General features: G+C 38.5%; 1 protein-coding gene across 4 annotated transcripts in view; it reads left to right on the top strand.

The window, feature by feature from the left end:
- Positions 1-24,056, top strand: part of TUT4 (terminal uridylyl transferase 4) — a 43,662-nt gene that overhangs the window by 15,597 nt on the left and 4,009 nt on the right. For all 4 annotated transcript variants that reach the window (XM_051799401.1, XM_051799411.1, XM_051799391.1 and 1 more), the window contains exons 5-28: positions 316-493; positions 2,649-2,737; positions 3,891-3,942; positions 4,524-4,593; positions 5,517-5,643; positions 5,783-5,902; positions 6,287-6,508; positions 6,659-6,833; positions 8,190-8,932; positions 9,382-9,532; positions 10,081-10,167; positions 11,552-11,655; positions 12,018-12,075; positions 12,170-12,273; positions 12,657-12,746; positions 14,308-14,421; positions 15,533-15,610; positions 15,984-16,161; positions 16,502-16,549; positions 16,637-16,719; positions 18,096-18,211; positions 19,830-19,990; positions 20,912-21,009; positions 23,478-24,000. In XM_051799401.1, coding sequence (XP_051655361.1) covers positions 316-493; positions 2,649-2,737; positions 3,891-3,942; positions 4,524-4,593; positions 5,517-5,643; positions 5,783-5,902; positions 6,287-6,508; positions 6,659-6,833; positions 8,190-8,932; positions 9,382-9,532; positions 10,081-10,167; positions 11,552-11,655; positions 12,018-12,075; positions 12,170-12,273; positions 12,657-12,746; positions 14,308-14,421; positions 15,533-15,610; positions 15,984-16,161; positions 16,502-16,549; positions 16,637-16,719; positions 18,096-18,211; positions 19,830-19,990; positions 20,912-21,009; positions 23,478-24,000 — 3,769 coding nt within the window. The remainder of the gene's footprint in view (positions 1-315; positions 494-2,648; positions 2,738-3,890; positions 3,943-4,523; positions 4,594-5,516; positions 5,644-5,782; positions 5,903-6,286; positions 6,509-6,658; positions 6,834-8,189; positions 8,933-9,381; positions 9,533-10,080; positions 10,168-11,551; positions 11,656-12,017; positions 12,076-12,169; positions 12,274-12,656; positions 12,747-14,307; positions 14,422-15,532; positions 15,611-15,983; positions 16,162-16,501; positions 16,550-16,636; positions 16,720-18,095; positions 18,212-19,829; positions 19,991-20,911; positions 21,010-23,477; positions 24,001-24,056) is intronic.

Genomic DNA, 24,056 nt, shown 5'->3' with positions numbered 1-24,056 from the left:
TTTATTTTCTTGGATGAATCCTGTTTCAGAACTGTCAGAAAATGTGGCTCAGGAACGGAATACAGCAGATTTCCTCCCCACTTGCCAGCTGTGAAACACCACTCTCTATTTTAGACCTGAGCATCTGCTGCCATTCCTGTGAGCCACACTGTTGGATTTGTTAGGCTGGGCAGAGCTCCTGCCTTTGGTCAGGACCCCATGTAAATAGGAGAACACAAGCAGGCAACAGTATGCTCTGATATCATACAATAGCATGAGATAACCTTTTTTCCTTCAAATATTAGTTATTACTTTTATTATCCAATAATTACACAGGAAAAGCAAGAGGAAAATGAGCTGCGGGCCCTCCCACCCCCCTCTTCTGCACAGTTGGCTGCTCTGAGTTTTACCCTCATCGAGGCAGCACATGAACAAGGCATCTCAGATGAGGACTTCAGAATTCGTCAAGAGATTGTAAATGAGATGGAGAAAATTATTCAACAGCCCTTACCAGGTATTCAGTGTTCTTCCTTTCCTTTAGGTGACAATTTTTCTTTATTTTTACATAGATTTTGATGCCTTCATTAATGGTGAATCAATGAATTTGGGGTTAAATTATCTTGATATTATACACTATTAATATATGCAGTTGATTTTAAAGGAATTAAAAAACATACAAAAAGAGGAAAATACAATTGTGCTTATTTGTCCTTTTCTCTGATATGTATTCATTGAAGCTATTGATCCTCTTTAGAGTGGTGAGATCATACAAAAAGAAGATAATATTTGACATTTATTTCTTTGCATTGATTTCCCATCGTCTCCTGTTAACAGACTGGGACTTTGAGAGCAGATTTTTGGAGCTGTGGTGATGTTGACATTATGGTAACAGTGGTTTGGTGTTTAGATCATCTGATACCGAAGAAAATATTAATCTCATTGCCAAAAAAAGTTTTCAGACTTCTTATTTCATTTATATTGAAACTGGATATTGTTCTATACTGTCCTTTTATTTTAGAAATACCTTCTTTTTTCCCCTTGCTCTATAAAAATACAGCAGTAAGAAAGATTTTATTAACTGCAGGATAATCAGCTTTAATTTTAGGCGCTCTGTTAAATAGATTTTCTTGAATATAAAGTGCTGAATAGAACAGGGGTTTGTAGGGTGGAGCTTTGCTGATCTGTTTGCTCTGTAAATGTGGCTTCTGGTGCAAACTTCTGTTCCAACATGCTATTGAATTTCCCACTGATAGTATATTAGGATAAGACAAAGCTTTTTTTACATAACATTTTAACATAAGTACTAAGGAAAAACTATTATTGTATTGTTGCTTGTCTGGCTGACTTGTTTGGACTGATGAGCTTCTGTGGAGGTGTAGGAGTAGTGGAAGGGGAGTCTGTAATAGTAAATGACAGTTTGTTTTTCTCCTTTACAGAGCCAGCTATATTTTAGTGAATGTGTTTTCCTAAGTTGTAAATTGGGAAAAACTGAATAAATAAACAGTGTAGAAAACACGGAATGCTCTGGCATGATTTTCTCTTGAGCTCACATTAGAACTATGCAAAAATTGTTACTACTATGAAAAGCTTTTGTAAATAATTTCAAATCATTATTATTAACCATACAGACATTCATTTTGAGAGGACTGGTTTCTAAGTAGTGAAAAATAGGTTTGTTTGAAGCTATGTATGTGTAAGATTTATTTTCTCTGTTAAGAATAATTTTCTGATTGAGAGAGTTTAGTCACACATAAAGGTCCTAAGAAAAAATACAAGAAACCCTTTCTGCTGTGAGGCTGATTGAACACTGGCACAGGTTGCCTGGAGAGATTGCAGACTCCCCATCCTTGAAGATTTTCAAAACCCAACTGGACACATTTGTGGGCAACCTGCTTTAGGTGACCCTGCTTGAACAGGTGTTGGATTTGGGAGAGATTGAGAACAGTCTCAATTTTCAGCTGTTTTAAATATGTGAGACCCTAATAGATATTACAGGAAAGTTTTCATCTCCAAAAGTTGTATCATGAAGAGGGATAAGTTATTGTTTATGGAGTGGAATGACAATGCTTATATTATTCCTGAATAGATACTTCCTAATTGGTTCAGATTTGTTCTGCACCTTTGTAGTTAACTGTATTAACTCCAAACTCACTGAATGGATTCTGGACTCTGCCTGAGATTATACTGAAATTATGTTTTATGTGCATGGTACATAATGAGTTGTGCATAGGAACTTGCTGATGAGATGAACAGATTGGTACCTCACACAAAAGTGTGTGAGGCACCAGAGAATTTTAGAATTGGCCAAGTGCTGCAGAAGAATCGAGCTAGAGTTAACAGAAGCTTTTACAAAAAGTCCTGCACTGAGACAGGGACAGTTATTACTATTTCATATGTAGTTTTATATTAAAACCAAACAGAACTATTGCAAAAAAACCTTTAAAACAGATTGGAAACTGTTGGACGTGTAATTGAATGTTTGAATGATTTGTTCTCCTGTGATGCTGTGTCATGGAAATGACTGACCTTCCCAGGGCAGAGAAAGGGGCTCAGTGTTCATTAATCTGGGAGTGCCACTTGTGAGCTGCAGTATTGAAAGCAAAGTATGCATCATCCACTAAAGAAAAATGTATTTACTAGCTGTTAAATAATTGTTTCTCTCTCTGTAGACTGCTCCCTGAGGATGTATGGCTCCTGTTTAACCAGGTTCGCTTTTAAGACCAGCGATGTGAACATCGATATCAAATTCCCCCCTAAGGTGTGTAGATATTATCTTGTATTAACTAAGACTGTTTTTTAGATCAAGGTCATCAACATTTATTTCAACTCCATAGCCTTTATCTTCTCTTGGGGGCATCACAAAGCATCTAATCTTTGATTTGGTGTCAGCTGTGCTATGGATAATTCTTGGGTTGTTTTTTCTGGACAATCTTATGCTAGCCTTTTTCTAAATTTTTGAATAAGCATTGAAGCAATATGAAAATAGTTGACTCTGGATAAATGTGCTTTCACGTGCTCATGATTCAGACTGTAAAATCTTGTAGGCATTGATTTCCCCCCCTTTTAAAGTTGGGGCTAGAAATGACATTTTTTCCTTTTACGGTTTAGTCACTTGCAATTAAATACCACATCCCAATTTACAGGTTAAAGTACAGGTTAAAATTCCTGCAGACCAGCATAATTTACCTTTAAATATTGAAGCTGTTGGTTCATGTTTAGTATATGATATTAGCAGCATGTTCTTGTTAGAGGCACAGCTGCTGAACTTGCCCTTTTTTTGACTGTACATGTTACAGTGAAATTCCAGGTACCTGTTTGGGGTCATACTTAGGGCGTGTTGAAATGATCCTGCAGTCAGGAAGCAGAACTGAGCCCTTTTTCAAACAGTTGCATGTGGAGTGTGCCATGTCAGTTTTTCACAAAAACTCAAAGGTGGTGCTGATTTTTTAGCCTTTCTTTGATCTATTTATGCTTATCTTTGAAACACCACTTAAGTTGATTTCTGGGGAGAAAAGAAAACATGCTTAAAAATCATAACCTTTAAAAACCCTTGGGAAAGCACTGACATTAAATTCTGTGTAGTTGTGCATTTCTAGTGGCATATGTTGACATTGAAATAGTTGAATATATGGCAAGTGTTTTGTTTTAACTTTATAGAACCTGTTAATACAAACTGGAACAGAAGTGTTGACTAGAGAAGATGTAGGCTGGTAAAAAGCTGGCTGATATGTTTATTAGCATCTGTTTTCATGGTGCAGACAGATACAATCAATTTTTTCATTAATACTGACACCTGATTTGACTTTTATGAAAGAACGTAGAGTTACTAATTGTGCCACCCAAGTAGTTTTAAATAAAGTGTAAAATAAAATAGGTTAGTCTAAATAATGGAACCTGCTCTGATTTTGTAGATGAGTCAGCCAGATGTTCTGATCCAGGTGCTTGAGATCTTGAAGAACAGTGGTGAGTTTTTAGTTGCATCTCATTTCTATTTAACATTCCATCTGCTGCTTGGATGTTTTTATGCTTAATTTTTCTGTAAACTTAAAAAGATGGATTAGTTTTCAAGCAAAGTGTCTGAGCTGTTTTTATGATTGTGATTTTTATTAATACCAGTGCTTGTGTGACTGAGATGAGAAGCTGCAGCAAGAGAATGGCAGCCCAGTTAGTCCAGTTCAGATTGTCAGAAGTTATGGCAGTAGGCAGTAGTGTTAGATGCCAGATAAAAAACTTTTTGTAGTGTTTAACTTTTTGTCGAAGAAATTTTCAGCAGTAAACTCAAAAGCTGCTTTCCACTTGCATGTGAACATGAGTGAGAATTTTTACAAGCCTTCTGGAAGTTGTAACCTCATTGTTCTGTCAGGAACTCAGCCTGGCTGTTTGATACTGGTGGTGAGCATCAAAAGTAACCAGAAAATATTGCTTACTGGTTAGCTGTGCAGCACTTCTGAAAAAATGTGGTATAAATATAATAGTTTTCAAAACAGAATTGGGAAAATTGTTAAAAACTTTGAAGCAAAATGTTGTTTTTTCTCCTTGCTTAGCTGTCTACTCAGATGTGGAGTCAGATTTTCATGCCAAAGTTCCTGTTGTCTTTTGCAAAGATGTTAAAAGGTATGTGTCACTGAAAAGGAGTGTTAAGGAGATACCAGTTTCTACTCTGCTGCTCACAGCAGCTGTTGCCTGCACTGCTGACAAGAACTGTTGCTGTAACATTGAGCTGACATTGCTGTTAAAAGGGAATTGCTCATACCTGAAAATGTAATCTAGAAAGAAAGCTACCTTTGTTTTTGTGCTCCATAAAACTCAGTTGTAGGAGTCTGAAAATAGTGTTCTACTTGGAGTTAACTAGGGGAAAAGTGGAATGGTTTTCAGTTGTTATTTAAAATTGCTGCCAGCAGTTTAAGCCAAGGCTTTAAAAACATTTTATAAGATCCACGTTGCCAGAAAGGACACATCATCTGATAGTTTCAGTAAATTCCTAAGAAGCAGCAACCTCCAAAATGAAACAGGATTGCTTGCCTGGCTGGAGGTACTGGTTGAAACTCTGGGGAAGTAAAGGCAACAGGGGTGGACATATCTTTTCCTGTGTTTGTAAGAGGATAGGAATAATTATTCTGAGAAGCAAAAAGAAAGTTTTTAGAGAGCTGTTTTGTGGACTTAACCAACTCTTAATATGCAGCAAGTCTGGAGTATTTATTTATTTGTTTCAGTGTTTGGAATGTAGACAATATACTTGAAGGTTGAATCGTGGAAGATAGCACAGTTAAGTAATGGCAGAACTTAGAGCAAATTCTTAATGCTGTTTTATATTTTTAGCTATAATTAACTTCTGTAAGTTCTAAATGAGTTAGTAGTAAAGAAAATGTTACTATGTTCTGTAGCTTTTGTTTCAAAAATTTGGGTTCTTGCATAGGGAGACACTGCCTCATGTTTTTGTTATGGTGGGTGTGATGCCCCACCTTCCCCTGTGCCCCAGGCATCATCTGTATCCACAGAGTGATAACCCTTTATCTGTTTTATGTTTGTCATTCCAGTGGTTTGACATGTAAAGTAAGTGCTAGGAATGATGTGGCTTGCCTTACAACTGACCTGCTGGCTGCACTTGGAAAACTGGAGCCTGTCCTTATTCCTTTGGTTTTGGCTTTCCGCTACTGGGCTAGAGTAAGTTATTTAATTATCCTCAGTGCTTATAATGGTCATTTCTTCTCTTCAAGTACTGCATACAATGCAATGTATAAACCAGATCATAAATTAAAATGCTGGTTTTACATCAGAGATGTAATTATTTGTTCTCTTACAGCTCTGCCACATTGACTGTCAGGCTGAAGGTGGCATTCCCTCATATTCCTTTGCCTTAATGGTGATATTTTTTCTTCAACAAAGAAAACCACGTATTTTACCATCCTATTTGGGCAATTGGGTAAGTGATTTGGTGATATAGTGACCTTATTGTTAAGTTGTTGACAACATCTCTGTGTTCTGCAAGCTCATAAAATGTACGGAATTCGATTGCCAAAAAAATTGTAAATAAAATGCATTGGTAATTAATCCTCACAAAGATGATGTTTGATGATTCTTAAGACTTTTTTAAAAAGGCAATTGCTGTAGCCTCTGCAATTGTGTCATTCTGTATTTTAGACAAAAGGCAATTATTTTCTTCTTTAGATTTCTGAATTTATTCCTCTGACACCAGTTACTCTTGAGGGGTATAAATACCACAATTGTCAGTGTTACCTTTGGTGAAAATGTTTGGTTGTATGTATTACATACAGTCTTGTTTCAGAGCCACTTTAATTGTTGTTAGATTGAAGGCTTTGATTCCAAGAGGCCAGATGACCACCAGCTGAAGGGTGTAGAAGATGATGAGTTTGTAAGGTGGGAGTACAAACCCCCAACAAACGGTGCAGCAAAAAACTCAGTTGGAGCAGAAAGTAAAGCTAAAGTTGAGCAACAAAAAGGTGGTGGCAAGAAGGCAACAAGCTCAGAAGTGGACAACCAAAGTAATGGAAAGGAGAAACAAGGGATTGTAAGTCATGGCTTTATTTCATTGAAAAACATTTGCTACCTCTTATCCCTGTTTTTTCATCTTTAGACATTGATATTGGGTGGAACCAGGGAAAAAAAGGGGAATATTAATTTCTTATTGAAGCTGAGCATTCTTGTCCATGTTTTTCAGTCTCTCTTATCACTCAAAACCCCTCACCAAGTTTCACTGGGGCAACTGTGGTTGGAACTTTTGAAGTTTTACACACTGGAATTTGCTTTGGAGGAATATGTCATCAGCATACGGGTACAGGAGCTCTTAACCAGAGAGAATAAAAACTGGCCTAAAAGGCGAATAGCCATTGAAGGTAGGATCATCCTTTCTGCTTCTGTATTCATCCTGCATTATCTTCTGTATTTACCTAGCACTTATCAGTCTGTTTCAAGAAGTCTGGACAATAAGTTTTTTTTTTTTAATATATATTTTGTCAGCTACTTAGTCTGTTTAAAGACAAGTTTTCCCTGTTAAAAAAAACGGGGCAAGTCACAGAGCAATGGCATTCTGAATTGGCCTTAAGAACAGAGAAATTGGATATTTGAGGAAGGTTAAGAAACCATGTAAGGTGATACTTTTCTAAAAGCATAAATAACGACTTTTGAACACTTTCTAGAGATGTTGCTGAAGTGGCTTATCTGTAACACTTGAGGCGGTGGAGAGGACAAAGAGAATCATACAGACAGAGAATGAGGTACTAAAGGTGCATTGAAGGATGAGTCAATAAGGTACAAGAAGAGTGAGAAGGAAAACTAAAACAGAAAAACAAGCAAGGAATTGTTGAGGCCTATGTTGAGTAGTGGGTCTTGAGATGCTCCTGTGACTTTAGTTTTCTCTCCTAATTCTTTTCCTCAATCACTTTTAGTTAGAGTTTAGTGAAATTAGTGTTTGTTCAACATGTGGGATGGAAATGACAGGACAAATTGAGGAAGAAACAGGAAATAATTTCAAAAAAAACCCAGATTACATTCTGGTTCTCAGACCTGCTGTTGTTGGTCTCTTTGTGTTGTTTTTGTTTGCTTTATGGTTTTTAATTTTTCATTTTTGACTTTTTAATGTTAAGTTTGTAGCTGAAGTTATGAAGTAACAGAATCTCAGTTTGGTACTATCTTCTCAGGCAAACTTATGGCAACTATGCAGGTACTCTTTTTGCTTGGAAAACATGTTTGATCTAGAAATCACTAGGAAGGACTAGGAATGAAACCCGGTGAGGTTGGTTCATGTAATCCTTATAACTTTAATGTTACTCTTAGACAAATTAATTTCTTAAGGGAAATGCAAATCCTTCTTCAGTGGACAAAGAAAGATTCTAGCAGACCTGTTTTTATTTTGTCTTCATATGTTCATTTTAATTTCTAGTTTAGAAATTGCTCATACTGTAATGGTACAATACACCCTTGGTTTTCTTTTAAAATAACATTATTTAGAATGGTTTATGATAGTCAGCCATTCATGGCTGCACATGAGCGTGTTTTGTATGGAAGGATTCTAAAAAAAACTTGTGGGCCTCACATTCTCTTAAGTATATCCAAAACAGTTCTGTTTTGTTTTTTATATGCAGTTTTGTTTTTTTTAACCTCTATATAATAATTTAGGGATTTCAGCTACTTTGTGAAATGTAAAAGTTAAAGATTACTAATGAAAATTTTCTTTTTTCTTTTCTTCCTAGATCCTTTTGCACTTAAGAGGAATGTTGCACGAAGTCTAAATAGCCAGATGGTATTTGAGTACATCCTGGAGAGATTTAGGACAGCATATAAATATTTTGCATGTCCACAAGGTAAAGATGGGATTAAATCCAAGCCAGATACCAAGAAAAAAGAAAAAGGGAAAATTAATAATAAGAAATCCACAAGATCTGAAGAGCCTGTAGCAAACTGTTGCCTTCCACAAGAGGAAAATGTTGTAGATAAACAAAATATAGGAAGTGGATGTAACATACCAGAGAATGAAGTTGAATGTAATCAAGTGGTAGAAGCTGTAGCCAAAAGTTGTACTTCCAAGGACATGGACTCTTTGCTCCTTCCAACATTGGACTCTAGTTACGATGAAGACAAAGAAGAAGCTTTATCCCTTATTTCTAACGAATGCTGTGAATTAAAGCAAAAATCACCAGAAGAGAGGGATGATTTAGAAATCTCAGTTTGTGTAACTGAAGGTGAGCTCAGCCCCCACTGTAACTGCAGTGAACATCAGCCTGAGGACACCAACTCGAGCAATGACTTCTCTGACGCCGAGAGCAGGCAGAGCTCGGGCCCGGAGGCGTCTCCGCAGGCGAAGTGCACTGGCACACCAGCTACCTCGCCCCTCTGCACAGCAGGGGGGGAACCCCAGGATCTCAAAGATGAAGGCAGACTCTCCACAGAAGAAATGCATTATGTGTTTGATAAGTTTATTTTTACTTCAGGAAAGGTGAGCAGTGCTGGCCGTGGGGCAGGGGGCTGTGACTTTTAAATCTCTCAGACTGTGGGTGGGTGGATGGCAGGAGGGTTGTTTCAGTCTGTGTTGGGAATGGCCCTTGTAGAGAACCTGTTATTCAGGACTGCAAAACACCAACCTGTGCCCCATTTGGACCAGATGGTCTGTTGCCCCCGTCTTATGCACACACGCAGATCCTGGGGTTTATTTTTTGATTGTTTTGTGGGTTATTTTCCCCTTTCCTCTCCTGCTTACTTATAGAATTTCGAGGTGCTTTTAGGCACTGTGAGATCTTAATGCAGCCTACTGAGAGGTCGTCTGTTCTTTCCAAAGGCTTTGTTGTTGTTCATATGTTAAATGTTCTTGGTTGCTTGGAATTGTTAGGTCTGCTCAACTATCTTAGAAGTAAAAAAATGCATTTGTGTGCTTTTTTTCCCCAAAAGCCACCAACTATAGTATGCAGCATCTGCAAACGGGATGGACATTCCAAAAATGACTGCCCAGAGGATTTCAAGAAAATTGATCTAAAACCACTACCACCAATGACAGACAGATTTCGGGAAATACTTGATATAGTGTGTAAAAGATGTTTTGGTAAGTTCAGAAAGTGTTTGTACTCCACTGTATGCTGTGATCTGTAACCTGGAAAAGATAAAAACTGTATGACTAAATTACTTATTTACAACTATTTATAATTCAGTAGGGAGAAGCTCTTCCAGGTACCCTAGTCTGCAAATTGATCAGTATTTTAATTTTCATATAATTCCTGGCTGTGATACCTTGTAACAGATTTGAAAAACTAATGTTATGTGGGATTTTTCACAGGATCTGTGAAAGTTATTGGTTTTTGCACTCGTTCAAATTCTGTGGTGTCTTTTGGGAAAAGGCCCTTTTGGGTGCTGTGGTGGTTAACCTTGGCTGGATACCAGGTGCCCACCAGGCCACTCTGTATTTGAATAACTGCAGTGAAATCCGATATCTTGAAATAAAACCCTGAAGACTCTAATGATATAAAAAGAAAAATACATATTTAAGCAAAGTAAACATAACAGAAAAAAATCCCAATCTTTTAATTAGCTGAAAGAGACTTTAGAGGTAGCTGAGTTTCACATCTGACTGTGTTTTAACTTATTTTTATTTAGATGAATTATCCCCTCCTTTATCTGAGCAACAGAACAGAGAACAAATACTGGCAAGTTTGGAAAGATTCATTCGAAAAGAGTACAACGGTATGTAACAGTAGGTAGTGATTCTTGGTAATGCTTTCTTCAGTCATGGTGTCCAGAGCATGAAGATATGATTGTATCATTTTATTTTCCTTGCTTTAAGCAGTGGCATCTCTTTTCCCTCTGTATGGAAAGCTGTCTTGCAGACTTGACACTGAACATCCCTTCATGCTGTTCCATGGAAATGTCCCCAGAGTGGAGGAAGAGCTACCAGAGTAGTAATGCAGACACAGGACTGTTGCAGTCAGGACAAAAAGAAAGTTTGGTTGGGTTTAGTGCTACCTTTGGTCATGGGCCAAGGGCTGTTGCTGCTTAGTCACCAGTGTTTAAGTGTCTTAGAACTCTTAATGAGTTTATCTTCACATCCCTTTTATAAAACAGGCAAAGGTGTCTTGTTACAGTGATGGCGGTCAAGGCACAGAGATGCAAAGTGATTTTTTTGTAGGTGGTGTAAAACAGTGCTAGAGCCAAGTACCAAACCCATGTGTCCTGAATTCCAGTCTGGGGAAGACTATCTATTCTGTGTATTTGGCCTGTCATCAAGGAATTGTGAATTCCACTTCCATCCACTGGCTGTGCCTCCACTTACTGGCAGCAGCTGAGGATTGAGACCTCGTACAAAACCTTGAAAGACTTAAGGTTTCCAATTCTATTAAAGGTTAGGAAAAAAAGCTTTGAATAGGTGTTAGATATATTTTCCTAGCATTGATTTCAGTTGAACATAAAAATGTATTCTTTGCTGTTAGGAAGGTATTCCTCTTGACTACGTAATTTTCCTTTCCTTTACAAGACTGAAAAGACACTGTAATACTGTGTTGTAAACAAAGAAATTGGGAAAGAATGTTCCATAAAGTATAGTAATCTTACTGCTTGTATCTTCTTTAAGAGTATGTTATGATTACAAAAACTTACTGGTTGACCAAATTTACCTTGGCACAGGAAAAATATACAACCTAGAAAGAGTATGAGTGGAACTGGAAATTTTGCTTGGGCTGCCTTAAGAGTAGCTCTGTCTTATCTATGGAATGAAGCTGTACTGGTGACTGGGTTTGCACATTATTTTGAGTTGTTTAAAACAGCAAAGTGCTGTCACATACATTGCACCACATTTAGAGTTATCATTTAAGGATTATAGTAACTCTGTAATATACCTCAGTCATAAAAAATTACATGGGCTTTATCCTGCCTTACTTTCTGTAAATAATTTTGGAAGTATTATGCTTCCTCCTTTGTCAAAGCTGAGGTCTTTGAAGTGACATTGGAAACTCTCTCTTAATGCTCATTTTTAGGGGCACCTGCACATTGCAGTTAAGAAATATTGCATAGTAAGCACTTAACCATTAAGCTGTAATAGAATATACCTTTCTTTGTGTATACTTTTGATTAGACAAAGCCAGGCTTTGCTTATTTGGCTCCTCAAAGAATGGATTTGGATTTCGGGACAGTGATCTCGATATCTGCATGACACTGGAAGGCCATGAAAACGCAGAGGTAAGAGTTTTGAAATTGATGAACTCTGCTATTTTAAATTCAAGAATTCTTTAAGATTTTTAATTCAGTTTAGATTTCTGTCCACAGAAAAGGTAGGATTTGCTAGTAGCACATTAGCTTGTGGCACTCTGCACAACTGAAGCAAGATATAGCCTATTTTACTTAAATGTCCTATAGACACACAGCTGGTGTACTGAAGATCTGCACATAGAGCATAGAGTCACCACTTTACTTAAATCCATGTGCTTGCTTATTGCCAGTACATAGACTTCTCCTCTTCGAAATATATGTGATAATAAATGTGCTTGCTGGAATAGGATCCATGTTTTAATATCTGAAGCTGTGATATTTCTTTTTCCTAGAAATTAAACTGTAAAGAAATAATAGAAGGTTTGGCAAAAGTTCTTAAGAAGCATCCAGGTAGGTGCTTTAAAATATTACTTGTTTTGTAGTTAGATTTACTATAAATGTAGTTAATGGAAATGTTTTATGTACTAAAGTGTTGCTTCCCCAGGTCTGAGGAACATCTTGCCTATAACAACAGCCAAAGTGCCTATAGTAAAGTTTGAACACAGACGGAGTGGCTTAGAAGGAGATATCAGTTTGTACAATACACTGGTGAGCATCTGCTTGGCTTTTGTGTTCAAAGAAAACTTTTTCATTCTTTCTGCCTCCCTCAAACAGTCATTCGAGGGAATAATTTTGAAATCAGAATGAAAATGATTTTGTGTGTTTGGGGTTTTTTTCCTGCATTATTTAAATTCAGTGGCCCACACCCTCAGCCCAACCAAGTATGACCTGATGGCAGAGCAGGTCATGGCACAGAAAGCCTTCTTCTGTGGATGCTTCTGAAAGCTGTTAGTGCCACATCCCCTATGGCCTGTCTGCCAGCAGGAATAGTACAGCTCCTTCCAGCTTTCACCCAGCACAGTAAAATTGCACAATTTCTTCTGTAATGGCTCACATTCCCACCTGTTTGATTTTACTTTTCTTTCTTCCAGGCACAGCATAACACAAGGATGCTGGCTACATATGCAGCTATTGACCCTAGAGTGCAATATCTGGGCTACACAATGAAAGTTTTTGCGAAGGTAATAGAAAAAGAAAGCACTTATTTGTGTAACACAGGTTTTTCTGCTACTAAGTTTGCCTTTTACTAATACCAACTGAAAAGGAGACAGTAGAATGCTGTGTCCATATCTGGGACAAGCCCAGGGATTACTACCTCTTTCTTCTGGTGTACTTGCCTTGTTTTACTTGATGTAAAAGTCAAGAGTAGATAGGTAAGGGGTGATGGATGAATGCCTGAATCTCTACTAGATATGCCTAGGACATACACCTGACTTTAAGAGTTTGGAAATACCAAATACCAAAGCTGCTGCAGCTTTTGTTATGATGATCTAGTTGAAACTTGGTGTTGCTTTTTATTCAAGCTGCACTATTAAATACACTCCCCAGATACATCCAAAGAAAGCTTAGTGAACTGGGGCAAATCTAAAATGGCTTATGGAGAGTGCATCATGCTACCAGAAGTTCATGTAATAAAATACCTCAAGATGAATAAAATAACTTTGTGCCAGAATGGACATGTTCATTGTTCTGTCACCAAGACAAGGAGTGATTGTTGTCTTGGTGTGGTCACAGTAGTGCACAATATTGCCATGTCTCTTCTGTGTCCAGATTAAAAATACCTTGTCTTGATAATAATGAATCTTACCTTTTTTAGTAACCTTGCATACTGTTGTGTACATTCTAAAAATTTTACTGTAAAGATCGAATTTCCAAGTTGTGGGATTTACACTGCTGAATGTATATGCAAAATGCTTCCTCCTCTGCTTGCACTGGCAGAAAAACCGGGAACAGCTGTCACTGCTGCTGTTAATGTGAAAGTAATTTGTGAATCCCTGTTTTTTCCAGACCTAGGAGGTTAAAAATGTGTTGTTTGTTATGACACAGGCATGAAACAAAGGATATCTTAGATGCAGGTGCTGTGGAAAGGTTATACTGTAATAAGATCCTCAAGCATAGTAAGGTAATTCCATGATCAGAGGGTCATAGAGTGGTTTGGGTTGGAAGGGACCTTTAAAGCTCCTCTAGTTTCAACCCCTGCCATGGGCAGGACTGTTTGTTCCACAGTGTTGTGCAGGCTGGACTGTGGTTCATTAGGGATGTGTGTATATGCTTGCAAAATGCCACCTATTGCCTAAGTTGCCAGCACAACATGGAAATACTTACCTATTAGTTGATTATATTTTTAAAAAAAGGGAAAGGGGAACCAAAGTAAGGAATCATAGAAACAGCTTGAGTAACATGAGTTTAGCAAAATTAAATTTTACAGTGTCAAAACCTGGGATTTCTGTTTTGGGGGTTTTGATTTGTTTTTTTCAATTTGGCACATTATAATTAAAAAAAAAATTATTTTGGCTAAGAGAAGCTTTTCTGTTGTTATGTTAGTCAGTTATGCTGTGGATTTGCCAGATGGCAGTTGACTCTAGAGAGCATTTATTTTTCAGGCTTCATAAACCAATTTTTAGTTATGAGGTGAATGTATTTGCTGTTACTGGTGGGGTTTCTGTTTGCTCTCTGACATAGTTGTTAGTCTGGAATAATAAAATGTGAATTCAGTGTTTTGTTTGCAATGTGTTTTCGCAGCGCTGCGATATTGGTGATGCATCCCGTGGGAGTCTGTCCTCCTATGCCTACATCCTTATGGTTTTGTACTTCCTACAGCAGAGAAACCCACCAGTTATTCCAGTTCTTCAGGAGGTAGGTTTGCAGAGGATGAAGCTGTGAAAATAGATGCACCTTTTCTTCAAACCAAATATGAGAAGTCTGGGCTTTTAGGATCAGGGGGGTTGAAGGAAATATGGGGCCCTTTCAAATTAGCAGCTTCTTAACTCCCACTTGGTTTTAGTTGGTAAAACTTACTGAGAAAATTAGATCAAATTTGGAGATCTGTTGGGCCTAAGTTCTGCTGTTACATTTACTCTGGGATTTTAGTCTTATGATGATATTTATATGCTGAACAGGATAGAAAAAAATTGGCAGGTGGTAAGGAGAGAAGGGAATTGTAATTGTGAGACTGCACCAGATGCTCTTGAAATGTGAGTCCATCTCTTCAACCAATTATTGTCAGAAGCATTATTTATTGCTCAACACTTTATCTGTAAGAGAAAAAGTTTGTTTTATTATTTGGTAAGGGGTAAAAAAAAATATAATTGACCTTTGGTACAACTTTAGAGGTAATATTTCATGTGTGCCAGGAAACTTTATAAAGAAAATAATGTTCTGTACCTCCATTGTATGGGTGGGGAAAATTAAAATTAGACAGCTCTCTGCCTCTTCCTGGAGACATTCTGGAACTCCCAAGCACGTCTGAAAATTATCCCTTTCTGACTTTTTTACTTTCTGTGCAAGAGGAAAATTGGCTTAAGCGTTGCAGCTGAGACTCATAGAGTTTCTTGCTGATTCTTTAGTAGTGGTTGGGAGTTGTTATTTTATTGCTACCCTGAGAGTGCATTTAAATAACAGTGGAATTTCCCCTTGGCTGTGCTAAAGTCAAAATGTAATAGAAATCATATAAAGTCTCCTTAGAGACTCTGTGGGCAAGAGGGATGTTGGAATCTTGACAAGGTAATTCAGTCATGTTTTCTTAGTTGCAACGAACAAGTAAAAATTAAGTATCCAAATAATTTGAGAGAGGTACAGCAATAATGCAGAAAGACTTTCAAACTTTTTACCAATGGGAAATTCTGTCTGTATAAGAAGAAATGGTTAAAATATTTTTATTTTTGTATTATTTTTAACAGCAAAACTCTGAGTGTTTTATGGTGACTTGGACTTAAGAGTAGTGACTGTGCCCTCTCTATTTTGGCAGATATTTGATGGCAAACAGATTCCACAGAGAATGGTGGATGGATGGAATGCTTTTTTCTTTGATGACATGGAAGAATTGGTAATATTCTAATTCCAGAAGAGTCACTAAAACTTAAACCTTGTTTTTATGGGAAAGTAATAAATTTCTAGCAGTGTAATATATGACTATTAAACTTCCATATCCATAATTAGAACTTCCCAAATGAGTCCCGTTTTACTGAAATGGGTGTCTGCTTTATCTTGGTTTAAGTCATTTCTAAATAACATAAAGCAGGAAAAATACTTTTTATTCTCAAAAACAGTCCAGAATTAGTCTTAACTGTAGTGATTTAACCTTACTTTAACTAAATGAAACCAGACCATTCATGGTAGACGGACTCGTAATTAGAGAGACATTGCAGGAGAAGAAGTACTTCAGTAACTGTAGCTGCATAAGGTGTCTCCAATTGCAGAAGAAGCGTCTGCCTTCCCTTGGGAAGAACACTGAATCCCTTGGAGAGCTCTGGCTGGGCTTGCTGAGATTCTACACTGAGGAATTTGACTTCAAGGAGTACGTGATCAGCATCCGGCAGAAGAAGCTGCTGACGACGTTTGAGAAGCAGTGGACGTCCAAATGCATTGCCATCGAAGGTGCTGCTCTGCTGGGTTGCCTTGCCATAAATGAGGGAGTAATGTACTCTGGTGCTGGAGACTCTGTTCTCTTTGCACAGGATCTTTGTGTGAGGAAACTACCAGCAGTGTTTTAAAAAAAGTCCTACAGCTCCCAAAATAAGATTAGACTCATAACTTTTACTAAATGTCAGTAAATCACTCTTCTTACTGTATTATGTTTCAAAACACTCAGCATTGCTTTGCTATAGTCTACTCTGTGAATGCATTCAGAATGGAATTCTCTGCATTCAAATAAAAACAAATCTGTTGCAGCATGTATTTTCCAACACGGATTTGGTTTTCTCCCTTCTTTGCACAGATCCTTTTGACTTGAATCATAATCTCGGTGCTGGAGTCTCTAGAAAAAGTAAGCCATTAATGTCTGCTAATGATTAATCTTCACTGAGTTGTGCCTTTTCTGTTGTTTTCTAATAACTTTGTCTTTCTTCAATAGTGACCAATTTCATAATGAAGGCATTTATCAATGGCAGAAAATTATTTGGCACCCCATTCTACCCAGCTGTTGGAAGAGAAGCTGTAAGTTTTCAGAGCTTTTAAAAACTTTAGTTTTTTTCACTTCCCTTTGTCCACTAAATTGATGCACCCAAGGCAAATCTCTTGTGTGTATTTATCAATTTGGTATGCACAATATATGGAATTATACTGCATAAAATGTACAGCTTAGTATTGGGCTCCTGCAATATAAAATTCACAGGAGTAGTTGGATGGGTGATAGGTATTTTTGGGGACAGTAGACTTAATTTGGTTTTTATTTTTAATAAAACTTCTTGTGTGATGTTAAGTATTGCAGAAAACTACAAATTTGGCTATAAAACCCAGAAACAGCTTTAGGAACTTTACTAGCTGTTCGTGTAGCTAAAGCAAACATATTCAAGAGATGTTACACTGTTTATTTTTCCAATTGGGGGATAGTAAGAGTTGCTGCTTAAGGAAGGAGAAGGATGATAATTGACCATTTTATTAACAGTTGATCTTCAAAATTTACACCGAGGTCAGGAATGTGTTCATGAAACGTTATATTGGAGAAAGTGCTCCTCTGTGCTCCAGGGTCCAGTCACTGAGGTGTAATAGGCAACTGTATTTTTTTTTTTTTTTTTTAGTATGAGCAAATAAATCAGCTGGAATTAGTGCTTTTAACATCAACTTAGAAAGGTGTTTTCTAAAACAGTTCAGGGGATTTTCTCCCAGTGACTCTTAACCAGGCTTATGATTGTAATGAATTCTAAAAATCTTTTGAAAGCTTTTATTTCCCATCATCCTTCCCTATCTTCTCTTTTCCATTTGCTTGCTTTGTCTGTGTTTTTTTTCTGAGTTTGTACCTCTGTTTCAGTCTTTCAAGCAAGACAGTACTTTCACAATATTTATATTGCTCAGAGGCTGTAAACTGTGGCCTTTGTGCTGACACACATCAGAACTGCAGCTGTCCTGAGCAAATTCCAGGGGAGGGGAGGATTACAGGTCAGTCTGCAGATGCTCCATCTGTTCCCCACCTGAGCTTTGTTCTGTCCAGGGGGATATAATCATGTCATTTGGGAAGGGACATTGGCTCCTTTGAAAAGAATTCAAGCAGTGACTCAGACACCAAAATAGATCAAACTTGCCCTCTGAGGAGCCTTTGGGGAGTGGAAGGTAAGCAGCAAGCTGGAGCCTGAACGAGCTGTTCCGCAAATTCAGCCTCTGGCCCTGAGACCAAACACCCCTTTTTAGCCCAGGCTGCTCCATGTGTCTGCAAGAGCTGCCATTATCTAGGGGAAGAAAAGGAACCAGGTATAATCCAAGAAGTAGTAACATTTAAGGAACAATAGGAGATGAAAGCTGTCCATTATGCTTCCATTTCCCAGTCTTGTAAGTGAATGGTTTATATATTTTATCTGTCTGATGTGTTTTTATAGGAATACTTTTTTGACTCAAAAGTGCTGACAGATGGGGAATTGGCACCCAATGACAGATGTTGTCGTGTCTGTGGAAAAATTGGTCACTACATGAAAGACTGTCCAAAGAGGAGGAGGTGAGTAATATAGAAAGCTATCATAAAATCTTTGAGATTCAGTCAGAAAAGATTTGGATATTTGAAGATTTAATGGAAGTGAAAAAAAATCGCTGAATTGAAGAGAAAATCAAAGCTTCATATCTGATCTTCAATTTCCCATCCTTTCTTAAGACAGTTTCTCATAATTTCTTTAAGTCTTAGAGTGCTTATGCAAGCACACACAGAGTAAAATCAAGTGTATAATATGTTAATATGTAGTCAAGCTTAACTTAAAATTTCAATCAATAAATTATCTTTTCATAGTGTAAACATTCAGATGGAGGCCATATTACCTGGCTGCACAGTTTGTCATGTATTAAAATGGATTTCCTGTAGTGATCATGTTCAGAAGACAGTGTTGAATTTGAATTGTTCTGTAGATCTGATAACATACATGTGCAAGACAGGTAAAAGTTCATTTATTCAACTCTAGGAATAGTTAAAATGTACAGAGTGCGTTTCTGTAACATCCTATTGGTGCCAGTCACTTGGTGATCTCGCACTTGTACATTGATTTCATTCATTAATTTTGGATCCAGAACTCCTGCCAAAAGAGTCTCCAGTACCTGCAGGTTGGTATCTCCAGAGAGAGTTTAGCAGGAATTGACAGAGAATGTGCCCTCCTCTCATTTTTTACAGCTTTGCATTTTTAATGCAAAGGTTGTCTGACTCCTCCTAAAACCTATTGAAGCCCTTAGAATGCAGATTACAGTCTGGGCTTTTTTCATGTGCTCCTTATTGTCAGTTGTGTGCTCCATAATTCTTTGAAGGATTCTTGGTTTCTTCCCACTACAAAGTCCTTATTTTCCAGCCTTGTGTTCAGTCATCGGAGTTCAAGATACATGAACGTGGACTGGAACTCTTGAGGTCACAGGTGGACTATTTCTTTCAGCTGCTCTCTGAACAAGCACTAGCACATTGAATTGCATCACTTTTTTCCCTACGTCTGCCTCAGGAAAAGAAGTTGTGATCTATTCTTCACACAAACTGCTATTATAGCACAGTTACACAGAATCTCTGTCAAATTGTATATACAGCTCACAAAATAATATGTAACAATCCTAGAGTTACCTTGTGGAAAAAGACCTTTACTTCTTGTCTTGATTCCTGATCCCTAGTTCTTCTCCTGTTGTATTAGTACAAAGTGTTTGAAAGAGCCTTGGTCCTTTCTTTCACATCCTGTCTAGACTCAGACACTCTTGTAGAGAAATATGTCCTCCCCAGTCAGGGGGAGGTTGTATCTACAAGGTCACTTGTTTTGGGTATATTCTGACTCAGTGGCATTGCTGCATAGAACTACTCCCAAGCTACCTGGCAGGCTAAGCCTGCTTAACTGCAGGCATAGTTCTACACTAATACAGTCAGACAGCTTTGGGACAAGTCTGAGGAGCTTCTAAGTTCATTAAGTTTATACAAACAGGTTGTTAACCAGCCCAGAATCCGAAAGTGTTTTTCTGGGATTCCTGAGATATTTGTGTTCTGGTACAGCTGTTGGTTGTGTAACCATTTCCTTTGAACATACCAATGTAACAACTCCACAGGGATTTGGGTCTGTGTGTGTGGTTTGGTGATATTGCTAATACAAATTATTCTTCAGATTGAAGAAAAAGGAGAATGAGAAAGATGATGAAAAAGAAGTGAAAGAAGATGACAGAGAAACAAGAGAGAAAAGGTGTTTCATCTGTGGGGATGTGGGTCATGTTAGGAGAGATTGTCCTGAATTCAAACAGACCCGTCAGAGAAATAACAGCATGCCAGGTAAGTTAGTTTGTGTTGTTAGTCTAATTTGAAAGTTCCGAGATCCGTTTTCTCTACGTTTTTGTACAGACCTGGTAATTAACTTAAAAAAATCTTGCAACTAAAATTTTCAGTCATTGGTTTTAGTCTAAGAGTTGCTTTTCTTCAAGGGGAGTAATGTCTCCTGAAGTACAGGAGACATTACTTTGCATGGGTGGTAAAACTGTACTCAGCAGTAAGTATAGTGGACTTCAGGGTTTGGCATTACCTGTCTGCCACTCACACTGGATGCATTTAGAAGTAGTAATAATAATAATAATAATAATTGAATGCATTTCCTCTTCCAAATCTTTCTCAAATGTTAGCTAACCCTCCACCATCTGTGAGAGGTAAGTAAATGTATTTTCACCAAAAATCACCAAAAAAGTGTACAGGTGAATTAGGAGGCTAGATCCAGCTTTCCAATTCCTGATAGTACTTAGAGATTGGCTAATTGCAAACCCATTCAGCTTAGGCCCTTAGGTGCCTGTGCTACTTGAGAAAGTAGAGAAAGCATTCGTAAAAGAACTTCAGAGGGAACCTTGCTTCTTTTCTGTGTTCTGTTATCCTTTACTCTTTTTTTTCCTTTACTTTCTTTGCCCGAAAGTTTCTGCCGTTGCTATTTAAAATGCCACTGCTTACAGTAGTAGTGTGGAAACCCACCTGATAGCAAAGTGAGCCTTGTTCATGCTAGAATTCGTTTTACTCAGAAATAGATTTTGTGTTTAGCTGCTGTACCTGTTAGTGCTGTCTGTTGCCAGTAGAGGGACAGATTTTTGCTTAAAGGAGAGGTTCAAGTGATTTATTTACTCTGTCACATGAGTTATTGCTGCCTCCCAGTTCTGTTCATTCTGTGTCACCTGTAACCTGTGGTTTGTATTGACACTTTTGTTCCCTGCTCAGGCACCCAGCTGGTCCGGAGCATGGTGAATTCCCAGCTGGTGGCCGTGAGCCAGCAGCAGGTGGAGCGGCCCCTGCGCACGAGACAGTCCTCGGAATGTGTAAGTTCAATGAGCTGGGGGTTGGAGTGAGCTGGAGCAAACCAGCCATGCTGGGAACAGCTTGGTGTGTATTTCCTCAGATTCTGGCCTTTATAATGACAACATTGCACTCTGCCACTTCGTGAAACTTTGATTTGTAACAGTGTCTCTTGGAGAGCATTTATGGCTTTTCGATGTGGAAACCTCATAGTCAAAATTCATGTGAGATACCTTGCGATTCTGAAAGGACAGATTTAAGATAGGAAGCCTTTCTAAGTCTTGTGTTTAGCTATTCTGGCAGTGTTCTGGAGCTACTGAGGGAGGTAAAGCATAACTCATTGTTGACATGCTGGAGACTGAGGGTAGTGACAACCATGACTCCATAGTTTAAGAGGACTGTCTTAAAAGGACTGTCATGGACAGACAGGGAACTCAGATGCATCAGACTTCAATCAAAAGTCTGCCAGAGAACACTAGAACCACAAACAGAACAAAGGGGAAATTTTTTGTAGTTTCATCTTAGAATTTGTTCAAGTCTCTGTAGAACTACATAAAATATGTTTAACCTACTTCTAAGTGTAGATGGGTAGCAGAGGGTATTTGAGCAAATACAACTGCTGGCATTTAATATTTTTGGAGTACAGAATACAGCAGAAATTCATTTGTTTTAAACTGTTAGTCTCAGAAACATGTGCCTGCTAATGAAGCAGGCAAGTAAGCAAACAGTAATCAGGGCTGCTGATCTGGAATGCTCTAATTGATCAGCAAGCATTTATTGGAATGTTGGCTCCAGTAACAGACACCTTAAGACATTATTTTTACTATAATAATATGCTGCTAAGGAGGGATTGATACAGCCCTAATTTAAGTGAAGGGCTGAACATGTCACAGGAGAATTTTTTTGGGAGCCTTGTATTTCTTCTTGGGAAATTGAAGCTGGATATGTGGGTGCACATACAGGCAGACACATGTGCACTGGATCTACTGCTTGTGCACATTCTTGTGTCCCCTGAATGTCATTGACTCTCCGTGTGTTGCATGGTTGTCATTTGGCCAGGATTTCTTGATGAATATGTGCTGTGCAGGAATTGTTTGAGGAGAATGGGGAGGCAGAATATTAGTGAAGCAAGAGGTAGAGAATAGGAAGCAGATCAAGAGGCTGGAGCTTAACACTCTTCCAGTCCTGCTGCTGCTATGTCCAGTGCATGCTTATGGTGGGTTAATGCTTTCAGGAAGGCTGTAATCTGTGCATGTGCTTTATTTTTATAGCATTTAAACTGTTAAACTAGTGCTCATCTTTCAAATCCCAGTTTTACCTTCTCTTCCTGTTTTGATAGAAAGGTATAGGAGACACTCACACAGGGACAGTTGGAATAGCAGCAGGGAGCAATCCCACCTTCTGGGCTTTTTCCCAGGCACAGACACAGAGCATGCTGCTAGAAGGAATGCTCTGGCATGGGGAAGTCCTGCAGACCTCTGGTCATTGGAGAGAAGTGACTGCCAATTCAAATGGACAGGGGAGCAGTCATGGATAGGGACAAGCTGCAGAGACCTTTAACTTGAGGTGTTTGACAGCAGCTGAGGCACTTGGAGCTTGGCTGTGTGCTGTAGTCGATGGAGAGAAGACTCAATCTTGGGGGGAGGATGAGATCTGAGATTCAGGTAATCCTCTCTGGTTTAGGTACCTGTCTGTCATTTGACTGCCTCTTTGGAGGCACTTATCTTATGCCATCAGCATCTTGTCTCAGTGCTTAGAAACAGATTTAGTTAATCCAGATATTGGTATTAAATATTGGCAGATAAATTGGGGAACTCTTTTCTCAGCCACTCCAGTTCTTGAAGTGCTTCCTTTCCTAGTTGCAATTCCAAGCAGATGAAATGGCCTCGTGCCTGTTTCTTTTACTGATAAAGGAAAAGCTTTGCAAACATTCTGCCAAGGCTGTAATAATTGATATTTCTATGCCTTTAGCCATGGCCTAACATCAGGTTATAAAGGTTGAAACTGGGTTTTTGGAATTTGCATTTCTTCTTTAACAGATTTTAAAAATTGGAAAAAATAGTAGGAGCTTTGGAATTACTTAAAAAACTGTGTATAGTAATAAGAACCACTCTGTTTAGAAATAAGGTAATTAGTTAATGAGATTCTGGGTTGTAGTAAATAAGTAGGGTGGGGAAAACACTAATTAAAAATCAGAAACAGATGTGTGAGTAGTCTAATGACAAGCTTGGGGCTAATGTTTGCTCAGAATGATGTTTCTCATGGTGGGATGTGCCACATTAACAAATCAAATTATCTGCTGGTAAAAGTCACTGTCAGTGGAACTGCACACTTACTGAAACCAGCAGGAACTTGGGTGCAGTGTTTGGGGTGTTGCTGGGGAGGGCTTTGCCTTTTTTATGAATAGTCTAATACAGTGGGTGCTTATTAAAGAAACCCACCGTTAAATAAGTAGTGAACTAATCAGAAATACATTTTTTTTCCCCTCCAGTCTGATTCGCATCAATCATCTTACTCTCCACAACCTCAGCAGTTTACCCAGAACTCCTCTCAGCCAGCCTCCATTAACCAGACTCAACCACAATCAATATCCCAGTCTAAGCATGTTCCACAGCCACAGCAGGGTGCACAGCCACCCCATCAGGTCCAGCTGCCTTTGTTTAACTTTCCCCAATCTCCCCCAGGTCAGTATTCCACCTTGCATAACCTGGGACTGCTTCAGATGCACCATCACCAAATTCAGCTTCCCAACACTTCTTGGCCCATTCATGGGCCTGTTATTCACTCTGCACCGGGTAACCCTCCTCATTCTACAAATGTTCCATTTTCTATGAGATCTGGCAGCAGCAGCACCACAAATAACCAGAGCAGTGTAAGCTTGAATGATCCCAGTATCATCTTTGCACAGCCTGCTGCCAGGCCCATGGGAATCCCCAGCACTTCTCATGAGGGACACTGGCACAATCCTGTGACTCCAAACTCACTGGTGAACAATGGCACTGTGGGGAATTCAGGTAACTCTTCTCTGTTGTATCAAACCTCTCGCACTTTGTGTACCAGTGCTAAGTGT

The sequence above is a fragment of the Manacus candei genome, unplaced genomic scaffold (genome assembly GCF_025592945.1).
Source record: "Manacus candei isolate 608988 ecotype Guabito, Panama unplaced genomic scaffold, ASM2559294v1 h1tg000005l, whole genome shotgun sequence".
Classification (NCBI taxonomy): Eukaryota; Metazoa; Chordata; class Aves; order Passeriformes; family Pipridae; genus Manacus; species Manacus candei.
The sequence above is the reverse complement of the archived record's forward strand: the minus strand, read 5'-3'. Positions and strand labels throughout refer to the sequence as shown.